The 19177-nt window shown below is 40.7% G+C and overlaps 1 protein-coding gene across 1 annotated transcript; it reads right to left on the bottom strand.

Moving 5' to 3' along the window:
* Positions 1 to 745: 745 nt before the first annotated feature.
* Positions 746 to 6124, bottom strand: LOC114615534 (uncharacterized protein C2orf78 homolog). The gene is made up of 3 exons (XM_028761219.1): positions 6118 to 6124; positions 3803 to 4561; positions 746 to 2580 (listed from the first exon to the last, which is right to left on the bottom strand). The coding sequence occupies exons 1-3, from the start codon at positions 6122 to 6124 to the stop codon at positions 746 to 748; spliced, it is 2601 nt and encodes an 866-aa protein (XP_028617052.1).
* Between the last annotated feature and the right edge of the window lie 13053 nt (positions 6125 to 19177).

Here is a 19177-nt window from a genome sequence, read left to right as displayed (position 1 = left end):
CAATGCTCTCTACTCTATGAATATTCCCTGGACTTTTGGGAATACCCTGGCCCTCACATGGCATCTTTAGCACTGCTGTAGTAACAGAGGTGGGGCCTGGATCTTTGTTGCTGGTGAAGGTTTGCAGACTCCCAAAGGAGGAAATGCCAGTTTTCCGTTTATTCTTATTTCCCAGTGGGTGAAAGACCTGCACAGACTCCAGCACATATATGCCAAAATTGGTTCGATGCTTCGTGAAGCTGTTTTGACTGACCTCAGATGGATTTCTCTTCCTCTTGGTCTTGGGGATGGTGGGCTTCTCTTCTCCTTTGACTCTGTTCCTTCTTAGAGTTTTTCTCTGGTCGACTTGGTCTTTCCTGCCCCTGTTTTTTAACTCTTCTGTTCTTGCTTGCTGGAGGCCACTTTGGGAGCTTTGCCCTTCTGGTTCTTTGCCATGTTTTCAATAGCCCTGTCACTGGCTAATTCATTCATTAATTTCATATAGAATATAGTAAAACCTAAATCTTCACAATTAAGAGAAATAACTAACTTAACATACTATAGGCAATTTTACTGACTATTCAAATTCATGTGGGTATGTTTTTTTCTATCCATCTATATCTACTTGTCTTCTATATTCCTGCACATATATCTACGTATATACATATTTACATTTGTTTCTCTGTTCTTTTCTACCTCTGTGTCACTGAATATATCTCTTCTATCAATGTTGAAAAGAACTTAGTTACAGGGAAATGGCCAGCTCTTACATTGCATAGCCATAATACTGAGAAATTTCCATGTCCTTCTCCCTCTGAAGGAAAATCTGCAGTTTCCCATGAGAGGTGTTCCTGACAGCATTCTCTCGCTCCTGTTGAGCCTGCCTCTTCATGGCCTCCCTCTCTGGCCTCTGCTCTTTTGTGATGGGCTGTGAGACAACTGGTCCCAGAATGTCTACTTTCTTCCATGGAATTGGTTGGCGGCTGAAGTCTTGCAGTAGGTATTGAGATTGAGGTTTGGGAGGTGATGGCACCTTGTTCCTGGCAGCAGAAACATGCTCTCTCTGGAATGAAGTGTGAGATGATGCTCTGTAGGGTGCAGGCCTCGAGGTGGTCAACTGGGGTGCAGTACTAGACTGGATGGTGTTGGTTACATTAGGTTGTGTGGCTCTGAAGGAAACTGGAGGAGCTGGCTTGGCAGAGGCCATCAAAGATGTGCTGACAGGAGCTGGTTTGGTTGGCCTGAGTGTGGTAAGTTGAGCTGACTGGCAGTGAGGCTGCAGAGGGTAAGCTGCAGTGGGTCTTGGTAAAGCCAGGGAAAGAGCCTTTTTAGAAACAGCTCTGGCTTGAGGCTTCTCCTGGGTTAGAAAAGGCAGAGGTACTAACCTGACCTTCCCAGCTGGGGGCAGCTCATACTTGGATGGAGATAGACAGTATTTGTTGGCAGTGCTGTTTACTGTCTGAATCTTCCCAGGACTTTTTGGAGGACCCTTGTCCTCACATGGCATGTTTACCATTGCTGTAGTAACAGAGGCTAGGCCTGGATCTTTGTTGCTGGTGAGGGTCCGCAGACCCGCAAAGGAGGAAATGCCAGTTTTCTTTTCATTCCTCTTTCCCAGTGGGTGAAAGACCTGCACAGACTCCAGCATGCGCATACCAAGGTTGGTTCGAGGCTTCTTGAAGCTGTTTTGACTGAACTCAGGTGGATTCCTCTTCCTCTTTGTCTTGGAGATGGTGGGCTTCTCTTCTCCTTTGACTCTGTTCCTTGACTGCTTAAGCTCCTCTGTTTTCTTAGAGATTTTCTCTGGTCGACTTGGTCTTTCCTGCCCCTGTTTTCTAACTCTTCTGTTCTTGCTGGGGGTAACCTTGGGAGCTTTACCCTTCTGGTTCTTTGCCGTGTTTTCAATACTGTCACTGGACCCAGGCACATACACATTCCCCTCTCCCAACACCAGGTCTTGGTGCTGGATTTTGGCCTGAGGAGCTTCCTCAAGCAGCTCAGATGACTTATGTTTATTCTTCCTCACCTGGCCAGGGGCCTCATTGATGATGTTCCAGTTTTCACAGGACTGATACTGGTCTATATCTGTGAGGGTGTTGAGGAGTTGGGGAAGTTGAATGTCTGCCTCAAGTGTAGTGATGTCTTTAAAGTCAAAGCTGGAACCTATCTCATTCTGGATGCCCCCAAGCTCTTTTGGACACATGCTGATGTCCCCCACATGCATATCGTCAGAAGCAGACTTCTGCCTTAGGCTCTCAGTATCAGTGCAGTGCAGATGCTGCTGAAAGTCAGGGTGTACTAAAGTCACGATTGGTGTGTCTTGGTTTTCTTTTGTGCCTTCATAGGCATCCAGACTCTTTAAAAATTCATCTTTGATCTCTTTCATGGTTTTGTTCTTAGTTTCTTCCTGGTTTGGAGCTGGAGGCAAGGCTAGAAATTCTGAAGGACTGTGGATAGTGGCTGTTAATGCCCTGTCCCCATTGACAGCTGGTGGTCTTTTCTGGGAAGCCTGGCCAGAGGTTTTGAAGAGTTCAGGACTCTGCAGCTGACAGTATGTCTGACCTGAAGGTGGCAATCCCAGGGATGTCTCCCTTTGAACTACTGGAAAAGAGTGAAGGGACAAATGAGTGCCAGTGGTAAAGAAATGCTCCCCACCTCCACCCATATTTCATAGGACTACAGCATTGGGCCCTAGCAGCAGTGGGAGGGCATTCCTAGAAGCTCTTGTTGAGGAGCTTGGATGGTACCTCTATGGCAGACACATGGTGACTCCTCTGTTTCTGCAGACCATTGCATGTCATGTTTTCTCAGATATTTTTTTCCTTCCTGTGTTTGTGGTTTGTAGAGGAAAACCCTTAGTGGGGCATTTCCTGAATTCCCTGGACGTGTGCTCCTCAGTTTCCTTCCTTTTTGTCTTTATTAAGAGTGCCTTTCATTTTCATGGAACTTTGCTATTAGGCAAGTTGTCTGGTCCATAATTTCCAAACACCTGAACCTGACAATTTCTTTCAAAATGTTACCACACAGACAATGGTAGAAGCTTGGTTTTTTATGTGGGTTTATGTGTTCAAACCCACTTAGGCACTCCTAAAATGCAAGCATTTAAACAACCAAAATTTCCTCCTGCCCCATGTTTCACAATCTTATAAGTGGAATGGAAAATGGTATGAGAGTTTGAAATTGTTGGGCTTGAGTGTGACTCAGTAGTACAGAACACGGCTACATGATTTTATATTCTTGAACATGAGTTAGTTACCTCTGAAGTATCACAGCAAATGAAAAAAAAAGGAGCAGCTTTCGACAACTTAGAAATGGTACGTTGACTATACCGTACTCTCTTTACAAGTTTAAGTGTAAGAAAATTCCAGGACAAGTGCTGAGAATCTGGGAGGAATTTTTCCTCCAGGACAGATTCTGAGCTACATTACTCTGAAGGATGTAACTCATGGAAAAACCCATGTTACCAAAACCAAAAAAAAAAAAAAAAAAATTCCTCAGTGTGTTCAAGACACAAGATCAATAGGTCAGGAAACACAAGATCAATAGGTCAGGAAGGAGTATATTGGGGGATGGGAGTGGTAATCTTGGGTAGTTAGCTACATGTGTGACTGTGGTGTGCTCCATGGATATCACTTAATACAGGATGGATGTCACTCACTGTGGCCTTGCATTCTCTCTTTGGATAGAGTCTGATGGTGTAAGTGGAAATCAAGACCTGTCATGATACTCCTTCTCCCCTTATGTGCAATGTCCACTATAAAAGGTAGAGGTCAGTCTACTTGGAGTGCTGATCCCACTCTTTCCCTCCTAGATCTGTACTCACCAGGAAGACTGTTGTCTGGCATGGATTGAGCAGATGTGGAATAGGCAAAGGGAGAGGTAAACAGTGGTATCTGGACATTCCTTGGCTGAATCTCCTTTAGCACCATCACCATCTCTGATTGAAGCGCACAGGTCTGACTCCCAGGGTAAGACACAGAGCAATGGGCTGGCAAACACTGCCTAAATTCTTCAGCTATCAGAGGGCCCAGGCTGTTGTGCTCATAGTAATAGACCTGGCTACTCTCCTGGTAGGAAGGTGCCAGGCAGTATCTCTGATTTGGCATCTGCGGTGGTGTGGCCTGGACAAAGCTGGCAGACAGTGTTGGATAGAAAGGAACCATGGCATTGGGATCTAAAATTTTATCACACTGGTTTGTCACAGCCAGAGTGGAGAGTGTAGTGTCCTGGTCAATGATCTTCACATTGAATCCCTGGAGTGCATCTTTCCTCCCATCCATGCTTCCTGTGAAATCCCACTTGAGAACACCTGGATAGGAAGGTGCTGAGGTGGAGATCTGGCCTTGCTCAGTCATCACTGACAGCATGGTTGTGCCAGCATGTGGGTTAAGGTAGGCATTACCCATGAGTTGCTGGAGAGAACTGCTGGATGCTGAAGGCAGAAGCCATGTTGAACTCACATCTGGGGTGGAGACTCTGGAGATGTTGCACTCCCTTCCTGAGTGTGTGGAATTGCTCAGCACAGGCAGAGAAGGCTTCAGAGCTCTTTCTTCCCCAATGAAAGGTGAACTTTGGAAATTTTCTGTAGGGAGGAAGAAGACAGTGGGAAAATGCTGAGGTTGATACTTTCTAGGTTCCTGTGGGGAGCAGTTCTATCTGCAGTTTGTACTGGATTGGATCAGCTAAGACTGAATTTCCTCCAACATCACTATTGCAAATGCTCAGATTGATTCTTACCACAAATAGTAATGACTCTCATTGGATGAGCTGCCTCACCATCCTCAGTGGGCCTGGAAATCCTGGTTGAACTGTTACAGCCTTGGCTCCAACCTAGACACATTCCTTCTTTGCCCTGCTTTGTCTTGCTCTTATACCTGCTTTGACACTGCTTCTAAATAAACTGTGTCCTTGAGTAGAAGTGTTTAGAGGTAGGAGAGCCTTAGGTTCTCAAGTTTCTGCCTTTTCTCTGTCCTTCATATATCTATGTAAAATGACCTCTTTACATAGAATAGGCTGGGCTTGAGATCACAGAAACCAACCTGCCTCTGGATCTTAAGTGCTGCCTTATAGGTGAGTCCCAGGACCACCAAGCTAGTCTATACTCTGTGGCTGTTTTTGTTTTTAAAAATTACATATCAGGGATTTTGTATATTAGTATTATATTGACTTCATTTTTCTTGCTAACTACTCCTTTGTCCCTGCCACTCCTTCTATAAATGATGATCTTATATAAAGATAACCCTTAAACACCTATGTGTTTATGACTTTATGTATACAACCCACTAATAACATTTCATGATGTATACATTGGTTTAGGGCTGACCTACTGGGATTTGCTCACCTATTGGAAGGCTGATCCCTGAATAAGATTTACTCTTCCTCTGTTCCTGTTAATTGTCTGTAACTCTTTAAGAGGGGAATCCTTGTGAGCGTTTCCCACCTGTGTCAGTTATTGTTGTACAGAGAACAACTGACTATGGAGTTCCCAGTCCCAACTGATAATTTCGAATACAGCCAGTACATACAAGAATCAGAGAACTCTGTACAAGATGTGATAGATTTCAAGAGTCAGGGACAAGAGTGGCATAATATCCTCTGTATATGACAGTGAACTTGCACCCAAACGAATCCTAATATGGTTACCTAAACAAAGCTTGGGAAATGACAATACCCTGAGCCCTTTGATTTAAAATGGGTGGTTCTGTGCAACATTATCACGTCTGCAGGTTTGGCTCCTTTGATTTCTCTGTTTTCTAGCCTTTCAACTTTATAGTTGGAATGTTTTTTTCCCCCAGTTCTTGTGGGTCGGTCTTTCATGTAACAGCCTCAATAATTCTTTCCCTATAAGAACTACCTTCCAGAGTCCTGTCCCCTCTTTGGCTCTTTACATTCACTTGTCAGATTCAACAGCACAGAGCCTAGACCATAGTAGCACTGTAATCTCCCTGAGGTGGATAAAGAATCAGTTGAGAGTAAATTGTGTGTCCAAAGTCATATTCTTAGTAAGAACAAAAGCTAAACATGACTTTCAATATGAGATATCTATAGCTGTGTAGTCCCTAGTATTTGAAAGATTTAAACATATACTAAAAAATAAGGAAAGATGTGATAAAAATGTTTGAAAGTTTCTTTCCTTACCGGACATGATCAGGAGGGCTTAGTAGGAGGAGTAACAGTACTCCACCATACAATTGAGCCAGATAAATGTTAGTCTTTGTCCAATATGCTGACCAAACTAGCGAGTGTGTCCAGTATCAGACAGAGCCCACTGGTCACTGGTCACAGGATACCAGTAGTGATCCAAATTTGTTTACAGGCAGCACCATGGAAACCCCAGGATTCTACCAGGTGCTGGTAGGCTAGGAGGGAGAATGATGTCATAAGTCAGTCAGTAGCCAATAGGAAGGACAGATTCTGAGCCGCAAGACAGGAGTGAGAGAAACAGCAGCCCTGAAGGCTGAAGTGTGTGCTGGTGAAAGGATGTAATTTCAGATGGTTGTTGCTTTTGCCTTTCTTTTAGCTTAGGAGATCATGACAGTGTTTCTTATCAGATTCATGAACTGTTATTAATAATGTGAATATGATGTGTCACATTCCAACAGAATGTATCCCATCAGCACACACTGTACACAGGGACAATAGCCTTGGGCAAGAAGAAGAGAGTCACCTAGGTTGAGGCAACTAAGTTGAGAAACCCTTTTGAGTTGTGAGTTGTCTGCATCTGTCTATGAACAAAGGAAGAGATCAAAGGACTCCTTTGTGACTGTGTTGAAGGGCATGGATGAATGCTTTGTAGGAGACTGGGAAACCCAAGACTGTTCTTTTTGGGTTTCTTGTCCAGGTTTCCTTTTTTTCTTTATTTCATTGTTCTGGCCCTGATTAGACTCAGATCCCTGTTCTCTCCTTTGAATTCCTGATTAGTAGGCTTTGTTCCTTGGACCAGCTTGATCCTGCATCCTTACACAAAAGGATGGTAGCACAGTAAACTTCCAGAAACAGTGGTCTTGATTTTATCTGACAGATGCATGTAAAGTGGGTTCTGCACTTATCAGCAAACAACAGAATGACTGAGGTTGAGGCTGGCTGCATATGTGTTCCCTCTTTCAGCATTTGCTGCTGTTGCCCTGCCCACACTCTGCTTCCTCTGCATATTTTCTCACCACTTCCTTCATTTTCCAGAGGTAGGTTTTTCTCTGTAAGACATGTTGTTTTGGAATTCACTGTGTGTATCTCCCTCTGGCCTCTCAGACTCAGGAACATTCATTTTGTCCATGGTTAACTGTTTGTAGAATCATGGCTGTTAGTTACCTAGTCTATGTTTCTTCTCCCTTTGTCCTCAATAGAGAGGAGAGTAGCAATTACAGTAACTTCTTCCACTTTGCAACAGACTCTGTAGAATCTTGGGCTTCTAGCATTCTCTGCCGTGCTTTGATCTGAGATCTGGCTAAAGCAGAGACAGTGGAACAGGTGGGGAACAAAAGAAGGTGTTTGTACACAGAGCTGGGTTACATTTTTTTTAAAAAGAGGAATGTAGGTATTTTGTTTTATTTGTGAATAAATAACCAACTTTTTCATCATCTCAGTGTATCTTCACACACAAGAATTAACCTGGCCTTATTTTGACACATAAATAACTCTTTTGTGTTTCTTCATTTTTTCCTGTGTTGTGTCTCCCATTTTTGCTATATTTGCATTCTTATACATTCATACATCCAGTTTCGCCATCATAATTTGTTGAATATGTTTTCCCCCAGTGTGTATGTTTCTGGCTTCTTTATCAAAGTCAGATACCCTATATGTGTGAAAATTTGTGTCTGGATCTTAATACAATTCTGTTGATCAATGTATTTATTTTATGCCAATATCATTCATGTTTCATTACTGTAGCTCTATAGTACCAATTAAAATAGGATACTGTAAGACTTCCTGAATGTCACACATTTTTAAGTTTAGTGTGTGTGTGTGTGTGTGTGTGTGTATGTGTGTGTGTGTGTGTTTATTGTGTGTGATCATATGAAGATGAGAATTCTCATTTCAAGCTCTGTAACAAATTTTGCTAAAGATCGCCATAAATCTAGGATGAACCAAATTCCTGTGCTGATATTTTTGTTCCATGGTTATGGAGATTTTTCTATCCCATGGTATCTTCTTCACACACTTGAAGCTTTTATCAAACAAGTCTTTCACTTGCTGGACTGGTGTTACTCTGAGTTATTTCCCAGTATACAATGTTACAGTGATAGTTGTTTCCCCATTTCTGTCTCTGTCCACTTATCATTGGTGGAAATGTTAGTCTCCTTTAGAGATAATATCAAATGGTCTGCACAAAATAGTTTGACTCCTTTCTTTCCTGGTTGTATCCTCTTGATGTCCTTCAGTTGTCTTTTTGTTCAACCTAAATTTCAATTTCTATTTTGAATAGATATGAAGGGAGCATGAAAATTGTATTCTTCCAGATGTTATTGAAGGCATGTTGTATTTCTCTCCATTTACTGGAATATCAGCAACAGACTTGCTGTAACTTACCTTTGTTATGTTGAGTTATATCCCTCATATCCCTAGTTTCTCTAGGAGAGATTTCTTTTTTTGTCATGAAAGGTGTTGAATTTTGTCAAAGGCCTTTTCTGCATCTTATGAAATGTTCCTGTGGTTAGTTAATATTTCTTGAAATTTGTTAATATTGTGAATTACATTTCCTGATTTTCATATATTGAATCATCTCTGCATCTCTAAAATGAAGTATTCTCAATGGTAGTGGATATTGTTTTATGTGGGTATTTATTCATTTTATATGTATTTTCTTATATATTTTAGCATCTGTTTCCCTAAGAAAAGTTACTATGTAATTTCCTCTCTTTATCGAGTATTCTTGTGTTTGGGTATCCAGATAACACTGACCTCATATATTGAATTGGGCAATGTTCATTTTGCTTCTGCAATAAATTGAGTATTGGCATTAACGCTTCCTTAAAGATCTGGTAGAACTCTTTGCTAAAAGCATCTGTCCCTGGGCTTTCATTTTGGTTAGTAGATTTTAATGACTGAGTCTATTACACCAGGAGTTATAGGTTTATTTCCTTTGTTTATCTGCTCTTGATTTGACATACTCAAGTGGAATCTGTCCTGAAAATTATCCATTTCTCTAACATTTTCCAATTTGGTGAAGTAAAAGTTTTTAAAGGATATCCTTATAATACTCTGAATTTCCCTGTTGTCCTTTTGTGTCCTCATTTTTGTTTCTCATTTTGTGAATTAGGATATTTTCTCCCTGCTTTTTAGTTAGTTTGCATAAGGGTTTTTCTCTCTTACTGATTTCCTCAGAAAACCAACTATTTGCTTCATTTATACTTGTTTTGTTCTTATTGGCTATCTATCATTGACTTCAGCCCTAAACATGATTATTTATTACAGAATATACCATTTTAGTATTATTATTTCTCTTTGTTCTAGAGCTTTCTGAAGTGGGAATTTCTGGTTTCATTGAAAACTCAGTTGTTTCTTCTGATGTGTTTCTGGAAATTGTCTTATGGGAGAATGTTTTGCTGAAACAGATACATGAAAGAATGTTTTGATAAGAACAGAAACATTGTGCGTTTCTAGAAGTTGCCTGGTGAAATGGAATATTTTTTTTTCCTTCAGCGGATGTCTGAGAGGAGCATGATGTTTGGAAAGACTGAGGGTATAGCCCAAGAGACACAGGATGAAGCTCTTGGCTTGGTTCACATTGAAATTCATTGTTGGTTATCACTGGGCTTTGATAACACTGGTCTTCACTGATAGTGCTCTTACATTGGTTCACCTTGCTTTCTTGGCTGATTTTCACTTGTTACTTTGTAGAGAGAAATGCACCAAAGAACTTCTGGTGGATCTTTGGCTGCTTCATGCTGCTTATGTGGACTCATGCCGATTGTCTGAGCCTCACAGTTTCTTCTGGATCAAGCTGCTGCTATTTATTTGTGTTTGGTGTTTGTCAAGTAAATTGGACTGCAGACAACCAAGATTGGAATTGCCTGCCAAAATTATTTCTAATGAGGTCCATAACTGGTTTCCTATTAACTGTTCTTTTCACCTACTTCTTTGATGTGCTAGAAGGCAGATTGAATTGTTGACGTAGGCTTTAAGAAATCTAAGCCTACCGATTTCAGATTTGTTGTTAGAATACACGTGATAGTTCTCCCCATTTTGTTTATGTAGTCCCTCATTACTATTAACTTTCCATTTAACAATGTTTTATTTGTGTCTCACAAATTTGGCAATGCTATTTATTCTTTTTTCTTGAATTCCAATAAATCTATGACTTCTTTCTTCCTGTCTTGACATGTTTTTTTTTTCATTCAGTAACGAGATGTTGTGTTTTCATGAGTTTTTAAGCTCTCTGTTGATTCTGTTGTTGTTTGTGTCTAGCTTTAATCTATGGTGATCCAGTGTTGCATGGGGTTATTTTAATGTTCTTGTGTCTATTGGTTCTTGCCTTGAGTCAAGAGTATGTGATCAAGTTTAGAGAAATAACTATGAATTACAGAGAAGAGGTTATATACTTTTGTGTTCGGGATAAATGTTCTGTGAACACATATTGTGTTAAATGTTAATATGTGACAATAGTTCTGACATGTTTCCTTAACCTTAATCTTATAGCTAATGACCTTAACCTGTGCTAATGTTTCTTGCCCTGACCATAGTCATAATGTTGTGCTTTGTCAGAGTCTGGTGGACTCTGGAAACTGCTTAACCTGCCTGCGTCTAGACCCAGCCAATCAGCTTAAATGTCAGATAGCACTACTTTGTTTAGATAGATTAAATGTTGCAAATGTACCTGATGTGATTTTTCCCATGTAAAAACTGGCTCTGAGAACTAACTGCTAAGGGTTGTAGTTTGGTTCCCTACCCCTGGCTGTGCCACTGATTAATCTGTCTTGCATATGTGTTTAATATACCAAACATATCTGACTGAGATCAGTGTCTGGGTGGTTTGTGAGGCTAATGCTGAGCCTCAGCATTTGATGTGTTGTCCAGGAAAGCACCAGACCATCTACTACCCCTCAGTCAGTATCAGTGAGCAACACCAAGCCAACTGTCCATTCTGAACCTAGATAAGTGGTTTTTGGGCTTAGAGAGGGGATTGGCTTTGTTCTTCTTATGGTCTAGACATTTTGGTGGCTCAAAGAAGAGAAACTGAAAGCAACATTGCTCTTCAAGCCACCAGACAAGGGATTCTCCATTTGGCCAAAGGGCACAGACCTCTATCAACATTTTTGGACTTGGGAAGAACTCCCATCCAGGAACTTTACTTTAACTCCCATTTATGCCACAACTTCTGTCTTGCTTTCCCATTTTTTCTTAGCCCTGTTAATCTTAACTTTATTTTTGAAAAATCCCATTCTTCATCCTGTCTTCTTCTTCACTCCCCATTATGAGCCAGTCTTCCTCTAGTCCTGACACCCCTTTTGAAGCTTTTGTGGGCCATTTAAAAAGTTTCACTGCTGTTTTAGATACCCAAGTTTTTCTGGGAGGCTCCATATTCTCTATGAGCTCAAATGGCCCTCAATTGAGCTGGTTATATTTTCCAGAGGACTTTTATTGACTCTGCTCTTCTCCTTCTCATATAAGCTCTAGTTCTCCACCACACAGGGACACCACAACCAGGTCACTGATGTTATGGCCTAGCATTTTCTTCTCTTCGACCCTCCTTAATGTTTGAAGAGTCATGTTCCTTCTCCCCCACTAGCCCACAGAGGAGAAGAAGGCATCTACCATTTCTGGAAAATTTCAGGACCATATCTGACAGACAATGGCGATTATCATGATGTTAAGGAGCTATCCAAGACTACAGCAAATGAGGTTCTGCCATCCTAATCCTATAGGATGTCAAGGATTCCCTTTGTCCTTCCTACTGAGTGCTCTAGGAAGCTTCACTCCTCCACTAGGCCATTCCTGTTGCCTCAGCTCTCCCTTCCCTTCCCCACGAGTCTAGTCCCTTCCTTAAGAGGTCAGGCACTTCCTTCCATCATTTCATGGAAACACCTTCCCTGCACATCATAGGACCTCCCTCTGCTGCAGATGAGAGACGTTTTATGGTCTACCAATCCTTCTCCACCTGTGATATTTATAACTGGAAAACTGATAATCCCACTTGTTCTGAGAAACCTCAGGTTTGATTTCTCTTCTTCATACTTTCACCACCCTCTAGGGAAGACATCTAACAAATCCCTCAGATTCTGTTTGCTTCAGAGGAACAGAATCACACTGGGTCAGAGGCCCACAAGTTGGTCCCAGGAAAGGAAAGCAGACATTCCAGGAACTGAGCATATATTGATGCTGCCTTCCCCAAGACTATTCCTGACTGGGACACAAACTCAGCTGAAGATACACACTTCATAAGATAAGTTTTCACTAGATTCTTATGAGAGTTCTCCAGGTGGCAGGCAGGCACACTACAAATTTATCCAAAGTGAGTGAAATAGAACAGAGCCTCCAGCCACTTTCCTGGAGTGGCTCCTGGATTCCTACAGAACTTACACACTGATCGACCCAGATATGCCATAGAGTCAACAGCTTATCAATCTTGAAATTAGGGGGTCAGTCATTTCCAGATACCCACAAGAAGATTCAGAAGATTGAAGGATTTGAAAGTATGAATTTGTCTGAAATCATGGAATATTGCTCAAAGGACTTCAACAATTGGGAATGTCCAGTGGACAAATAAGCTAAGAAATTGGCAAAGATTTTGGTGGCAATGCAGGGACAACTGGGAGGATGAGGAAAGTCTTCCACTGGCTCAAGTTCAGCAAAAATAAGCCTGGTCATCCACCTCATTTGAGGCTCCTTACAGACTAGTGTGGATACTGCAAGCAAATGGGATACTGAAAGGGTCAATGCCTCCAGAATCCTAGGAAATTCTAGGAGCTGAAGCCCACCCTTAACTCTCTGGCTGAAAGAATAGGGACTTGGAGTCCCCTCCAGAGTCCAGGGTAAACTTAGAAGGGGGTGGTTCTCAATTGACTTTCTGTTGTATACTGTGGCTCACCACCTTGTCCTCCAGTGGTCTCTGTGAGCCATAATGACCCAAACTACCCTAGTTTGACATGCTATGGGCACCAAGCTCTATGCGTAGACTACCAAATGGTATATAGACTTGAGCAAAAAGGCTATTTCCCGCTTTTTTCTTAGTGATTCCTGAATGGCCTTATCTCCTGTTAGTGAGAGACCTACTGACTAAAATGGGAGTTCAAAGTCACTTCTATCCTGGAGGCAAAAGAGTGGTCCAGGAGAACCCACTGTGTCTTTCTTTGAAGAATGAATCCAAAGAAAAAGAAACATAGCCATTTACAATCCCTCTTAGAAGAATATATTGCCCAGATGTATGGCTAAAAATAACCCTCTGACTTAGCTTCTCACTTACTACCAGTTGTGGTAGATCAGAACATTACTTCTAGCCCTATAAGAATAAGACAGTACCTTCGATCACAAGAAGTCATTCAGGATATCAAGCCATATATTAATTGACTTCCAGAGTATAGTATCCTCATTCCATGTCACTCTTACTGGATTACAATCTTGTCACTAGTTTAAAAGGCTGGAATAAAAGACTGTAGATCAATGAAAGACCTGCAGAAAGCGAATAGTGAGAGACATTGACTCAACAGTTCTGAATCCATATACAATTCTGAGTTTCTTACTGCCCAACAGACAAATTTACAAACACTTGGACTTAAATGGCACCTTCTTTAACATTCCCTTAGACAAGAACAGCCAGCGACTTTTCTCCTTCATGTGCAAGACCTGGAATACAGGTTGAGTAGACAGCTAAGCTGGACAAGATGGCCGCAAGGATTTAGGAACTTACCCATGCCCTCTGGCCTATAGGTATCTCAATAATATGGAGACCTCTTGAGGCTCTGCAGCCTCGAGTCATTCCCTCTACCTGTGCTATGTGACCTAAGGCCACAAACCTTTCTTTGGGAGAGGCTGTGGATGACTGATGCTAAGTGAAAGGAACCAGGGCCCAGGAGCAAGGTCATCCCTTTAGGGTCACTGAGGTTTCAAGGCCTGTGCTCCACCAGCTACCCAGCTGACTCTCACAGCCCACAACCCCACATAAACCTGGGTATTGGTTGTGTATAGGAGAGTTACTGTGTTGTTCTTTATTTGTTGTTATTATTCTTTGTTTTTTTTGTTTTTTTGTTTTTGTTTTCCCTCCTCCTCCTCTTCCTCCTCCTCCTCCTCCTTCTTCTTCTTAGTTAATTTTGCATCCAGTCATGGCATTGAAGCTGATTGTCAACTGTAGGAATTCCCTGGTAAAATTGTTGGGGTCACTTGTATATCCTATCATATCACCTTCAAGTAAGAATACGTTAACTCCTTCCTTTTCAGTTTGTATACCCTTAATCTCCTTTAGTTTTCTTATTGTTCTTACAAGACTTTATGTATTATATTGCATCAAAATCATCATATAATGAGATTATCACTTGTATTCTTTTCATTTCAGATTGTTTGTATCATGTGTACAGTGATATATTTGTATGTTGAACCATCCCTACATCTCTGGGATGAAGTCAGCTTGATCATAGTGGATGATCTTTTTGATGGGCTCTTAGTTTTGTTTTATGAGTATTTTATTGAGTATTTTTGCAGCAATATCAAGGAGGAAAATTTGTCTATAATCGCCTATGTTGAATCTTTGTTGTTTTGGAGTATTGAGGTGATAATGGCCCCATAATGTCAATTTGGAAATGTTCCTTTTGTTTTAATTTTGTGGAATAATTTCAGAATTATTTTTGTTTTTTTAAATTTTTTTATTGGATACTTTATTTACATTTCAGAAGTACCCCCCCAACCCATGATCCCACTATCCCATCCCCCATCCTCCTGTTTCTATGAGGATATGCCCTCATCCACCCTCCCACTCTCACCTCCCCACCCAGATTTCCATCCAGCCTTCACTGGGCCAAGGATTCCTCACCCACCTATGCCTAACACTGTCATCCTCCCCTACATTTGCAGCTGGAGCCTTGAGCCTCTCCCTATGTGCTCCCAGACTGGTGGTTTAGACCCTCGGGCCTCGGTTGGTTAGTATTGTTGCTCTCTTCATGGGATCGCAAACCCTTTCAGCTCCTTCTATCTTCTCTCTCACTCCTCCATTGGGAACCCCATGACCAACTCAATGGTGAGCTGTGAACTTCCGCCTCTGTATATTTCGGTCTCTGGCAGACCTCTAAGAAAGATATATGAGGCTCCTGTAAGCATGCGCTTCCTGGCATTGACATCTGGTGAATGCACAAGTGATAGATACCCAGGTAGAGCAGTCTCTGGACGGCCCCTCCTTCAGTTTCTGTCTGACACATGTCTCTATATTTGCTCCCGTGAATATTTTGTTACCCATTCTAAGAAGGGCCAAAGCACCCACACTTTGGTCTCCCTTGTTCATGAGCTTCATGTGGTCTGTGAGTTGTATCTTGGATATTGCGAGCTTTTGGGCTAATATCCAATTATCAATGAGTACATACCATGTGTGTTCTTTTGTGATTAGGTTACCTCACTCAGTATGATATCTTTTAGTTATAGCCATTAACCTAAGAATTTCTCAAATTTGTTGTTTTTAATAGCTGAGTAATATTCTATTGTGTAAATGTACCACATTTTGTGTATCCATTCCTCTGTTGAAGGACATCTGGGTTCTTTCCAGCTTCTGGCTATTATAAATAAGGCTGCTATGAACATAGTGGAGTATGTGCCCTTCTTATAGGTTGGAGCATCTTCTGCATATATACCCAGAAGTGGTATAGCTGGTTCCTCCGGTAATGCTATGTCCAATTTTCTGAGGAACCACCAAAATGATTTCCAGAGTGCTTTACCACCTTGCAATCCCACCAACAATGAAGGAGTGTTCCTCTTTCTGCACATCCTCATCAGCATCTGTGATCATCTGAATTTTTTATTTTGGCGATTCTGACTGGTGTGAGGTAGAATCTCAGGGTTGTTTTGATTTGCATTTCCCTGATGACTAAGGATATTGAACAAATCTTTAGGTGCTTCTCGGCCATTCGCGTTTCCTCAGTTGAGAATTCTTTGTTTAGCTCTGGACCCCATGTTTTAATAGGGTTATTAGGTTGTCTGGAGTATAATTTCTTGAGTTCTTTGTATATATTTTGGATATTAGCTCACTATCAGATGTAGGATTGGTAAAGATCTTTTTCCAATCTGTTGGTTGTCATTTTGTCCTATTGACAGTGTCCTTTGCCTTACAGAAGCTATGCAATTTTATCAGGTCCCATTTGTCAACTCTTGATCTTTGAGCATAAGCCACTGGTGTTGTGTTCTGGACCTTTTCCCCTGTGCCTAGGTGTTGGAGGGTCTTCCCCACCTTCTCTTCTATTAGTTTCTGTCTTTCTAGTTTTATATCCAGGTCCTTTATCCACTTGGATATCCACCAGTCACTGGCCCCACTTGGAAATGATCCGATGGGCAGGCACCAAACTCTGACACTATTACTGATGCTATGTTGTCTTGCAGACAGTAACATGGCTGTCCTCTGATAGGCTCTACCAGCAGCTGACTGAGACAGAGGCAGATACAGCCAACAACTAGAATGAGATCGGGGGCCCCATGGAAGAGTTAGGAGAATGATTGAAGGAGCTGAAGGGGATGGTAACCCCAAAGGGAAAGAATGTTTTTTTTTATCTTCTTGATTTTTGGTTTGTTCTTTTGCATCTCCTTCAGATTTCATCCCTAAAAGTGCTTATTTCTTAGTCTCTCCCTCTTAGATGCCACTTCTTTTCTTCTAAAGACTTCTTGTGTGCTGTTAAATTTCTAGTATCAAATATTTTCTATTTACTTATGAAGGCACTTAGTGCTATAAACTTTCCTCTTTGCATTCTTTTCATTGTGTCTCACAAGTTTGGGAATGCTATTCATGCATTTTCCTTGAAATCTAGAAATGTTTAATTTTTCCTTAATCTTAGAAATCTTTCTTCTCATGCTGACCCACTTTTCATTCAGAAGAGAATACTTCAATTTCCATAAATTTTAAGCTCTCTGTTGTTATTGGGTTTTGTATCTAGCTTTAATCACTGGTGGTCTGGTAGAATACAGAAAATAATTTCAACATTCTTGTATCTCTTGGGACTTGCCAGCTCTCTCTAAGTACGTGGCCACGTATTGGTATTCTATCTTATGTGGTAGGGTGGAAGAAAGTACAACACTAGAGGATGAGGCTATGCTTTTGCAAGCAGCAGGGGGATTACCCTGTCAAAATCTGAAGCACTGTTTCTTATTACACAAAAGACATTTATACCAAGTCAGTTTCCACATGACAAATCCTCTTATCTGATCTAGAGGTTTTCTTGAAGGAATTCATTACCTACACAATTCTAAGGCATATGATATTTCCTGGTTTGTCAGGTATGCCTCTGAAATAAGTTATAAAAAGGCTCTTAGGACCCTTCAAAGGAACAACGCCATAAAATCTCAAATATCAATCACTGAAAAGGGCTATGTCAAAGCCTATGTGCCATCACTCTGGAATTCAGGCCACATATAATGACAGCTAAAATTCTGCTACATTTCCCCCTTTTGTTTAAGCTATGCTTAATTATGTTGAGGATTCTATCTATATTGAAAGTTATGCATCCTCACTCTAGATACAAGAGCCTCTGTGGACAACTAAACGTTCTTTCTTCAGGTGTCTGTATTAGATCCAGACAATAAAATATCTATATATTGATAAGTAATGGATTGAGAAAATTTGTTTACAAACTACTTCCAGTGGTTGATACATAAATACTGACATAAAAACTTGGACTATTTAATATTCCCTGAGAGAGAAATTTCCATTGGCATTGTTTTACAGACTGGGCATAACTATATTTAGGCATTGTAAAAGCAAATTTCTCTATATCTTGTTACTTAAAAAACAATCACAAGTCAATAACCATATTAGGCCAATCTTTAGATGATGCAGAATGTAAAGGGATCCCCTGCTATAACGACCCAATTGATTGAATTTCTTTGTTTACAGCTCTCAAATCAATGAACAGTCTCCATTTTTCAGATTTCTTTTTTAATACAAATTCAAGAGAAGTGAAAGGACTAGTAATTTCCTTAAAATGTTTAGATTCTAACTGTTCTTTTACTAGTTATTCAAGCATATATAATGTCTTATTAGTTAAGAGCCATCGGTCTACCCAAACAGGGTTACAAGTTAACCATTTTAAAGCTTTAATTGGTTTAAATGTTGGTATATGAATGATGGCCCCTATGCTACATTTTAATAGCCAATTACTTTTTTTTTTTTCTGCTGCTGAACAAAATGTATAGCCTGCGATTTTTGTTGATAAATTTTCCAAGATTTTTTCAGGAATGTATCCCATTTTAAACATTATTTTATAAGCTGTTTCTGTAATTGAAGGTGTTGTGATTTAAGCAGCATGTGTCACATGTGAAGATCTGATGTTGGAGGTTTATTGGGGGAATGGGATATGCAGAGGCTGCCTCTGAATATGGGTAGAAGAAAAAGAAGAAGAAGGAAAGGAGTCACTGGAATTTTCTAAGTGGTATAGTGCATGTAATTGGCACAATCCATGACTCATGGTGACAGTGGAAATGAATCACATCTTGGCAACTAGTAATGATATATGCTGGTGTTACTAGGTCTCTGAGGGCAGGCTGGTAGAACTACCAGCTAGTATTCCTCTTTTTGTTTATTATTTTAAAAATGAGGAACTAGAGGGGAGTGATGTTGAGCTGGAGGGGAGTGATGTTGAGGCAGGGAATGAGAGTTCACTGCTCCTTAGACTTTTTCCTGCTGTATTCTTCAGGACACTGTTGATCTTCACCTTCAGAGAATATTCAAGGCATATTCAGTAATCATGAGTCTTTAGCTGTTACAGGATATTAGAACCTGTTTCAAAAGTTAGAGTGTGGCTTAGCTCTTAGCACATTTAATCACTGGAACAGGAATACATAAATATTCTTAGTCGCCTTTATTTCCAATCAATTAAGGAAGTACCCATATTTGAAAATGTGTGAGTAGCAGAAAATGTGATGAATCCGTGAAAGATTTAATAGAATAGCATATGTCTAACTCTCTCATGAGAAGATAAAGAAGTAAAGCTACTTAAGAGAGAGACAGACGGTACAGGAAGAAGATACTACAGTACAGGAATACAATAGAATTCATGGAGAACTGTAGATGTGAGAGAGA

The sequence above is a fragment of the Grammomys surdaster genome, unplaced genomic scaffold, assembly GCF_004785775.1.
Source record: "Grammomys surdaster isolate TR1022 unplaced genomic scaffold, NIH_TR_1.0 126859, whole genome shotgun sequence".
Classification (NCBI taxonomy): domain Eukaryota; kingdom Metazoa; phylum Chordata; class Mammalia; order Rodentia; family Muridae; genus Grammomys; species Grammomys surdaster.
Note: the sequence above shows the minus strand (reverse complement) of the source record. Positions and strands in the feature narration are given on the sequence as shown.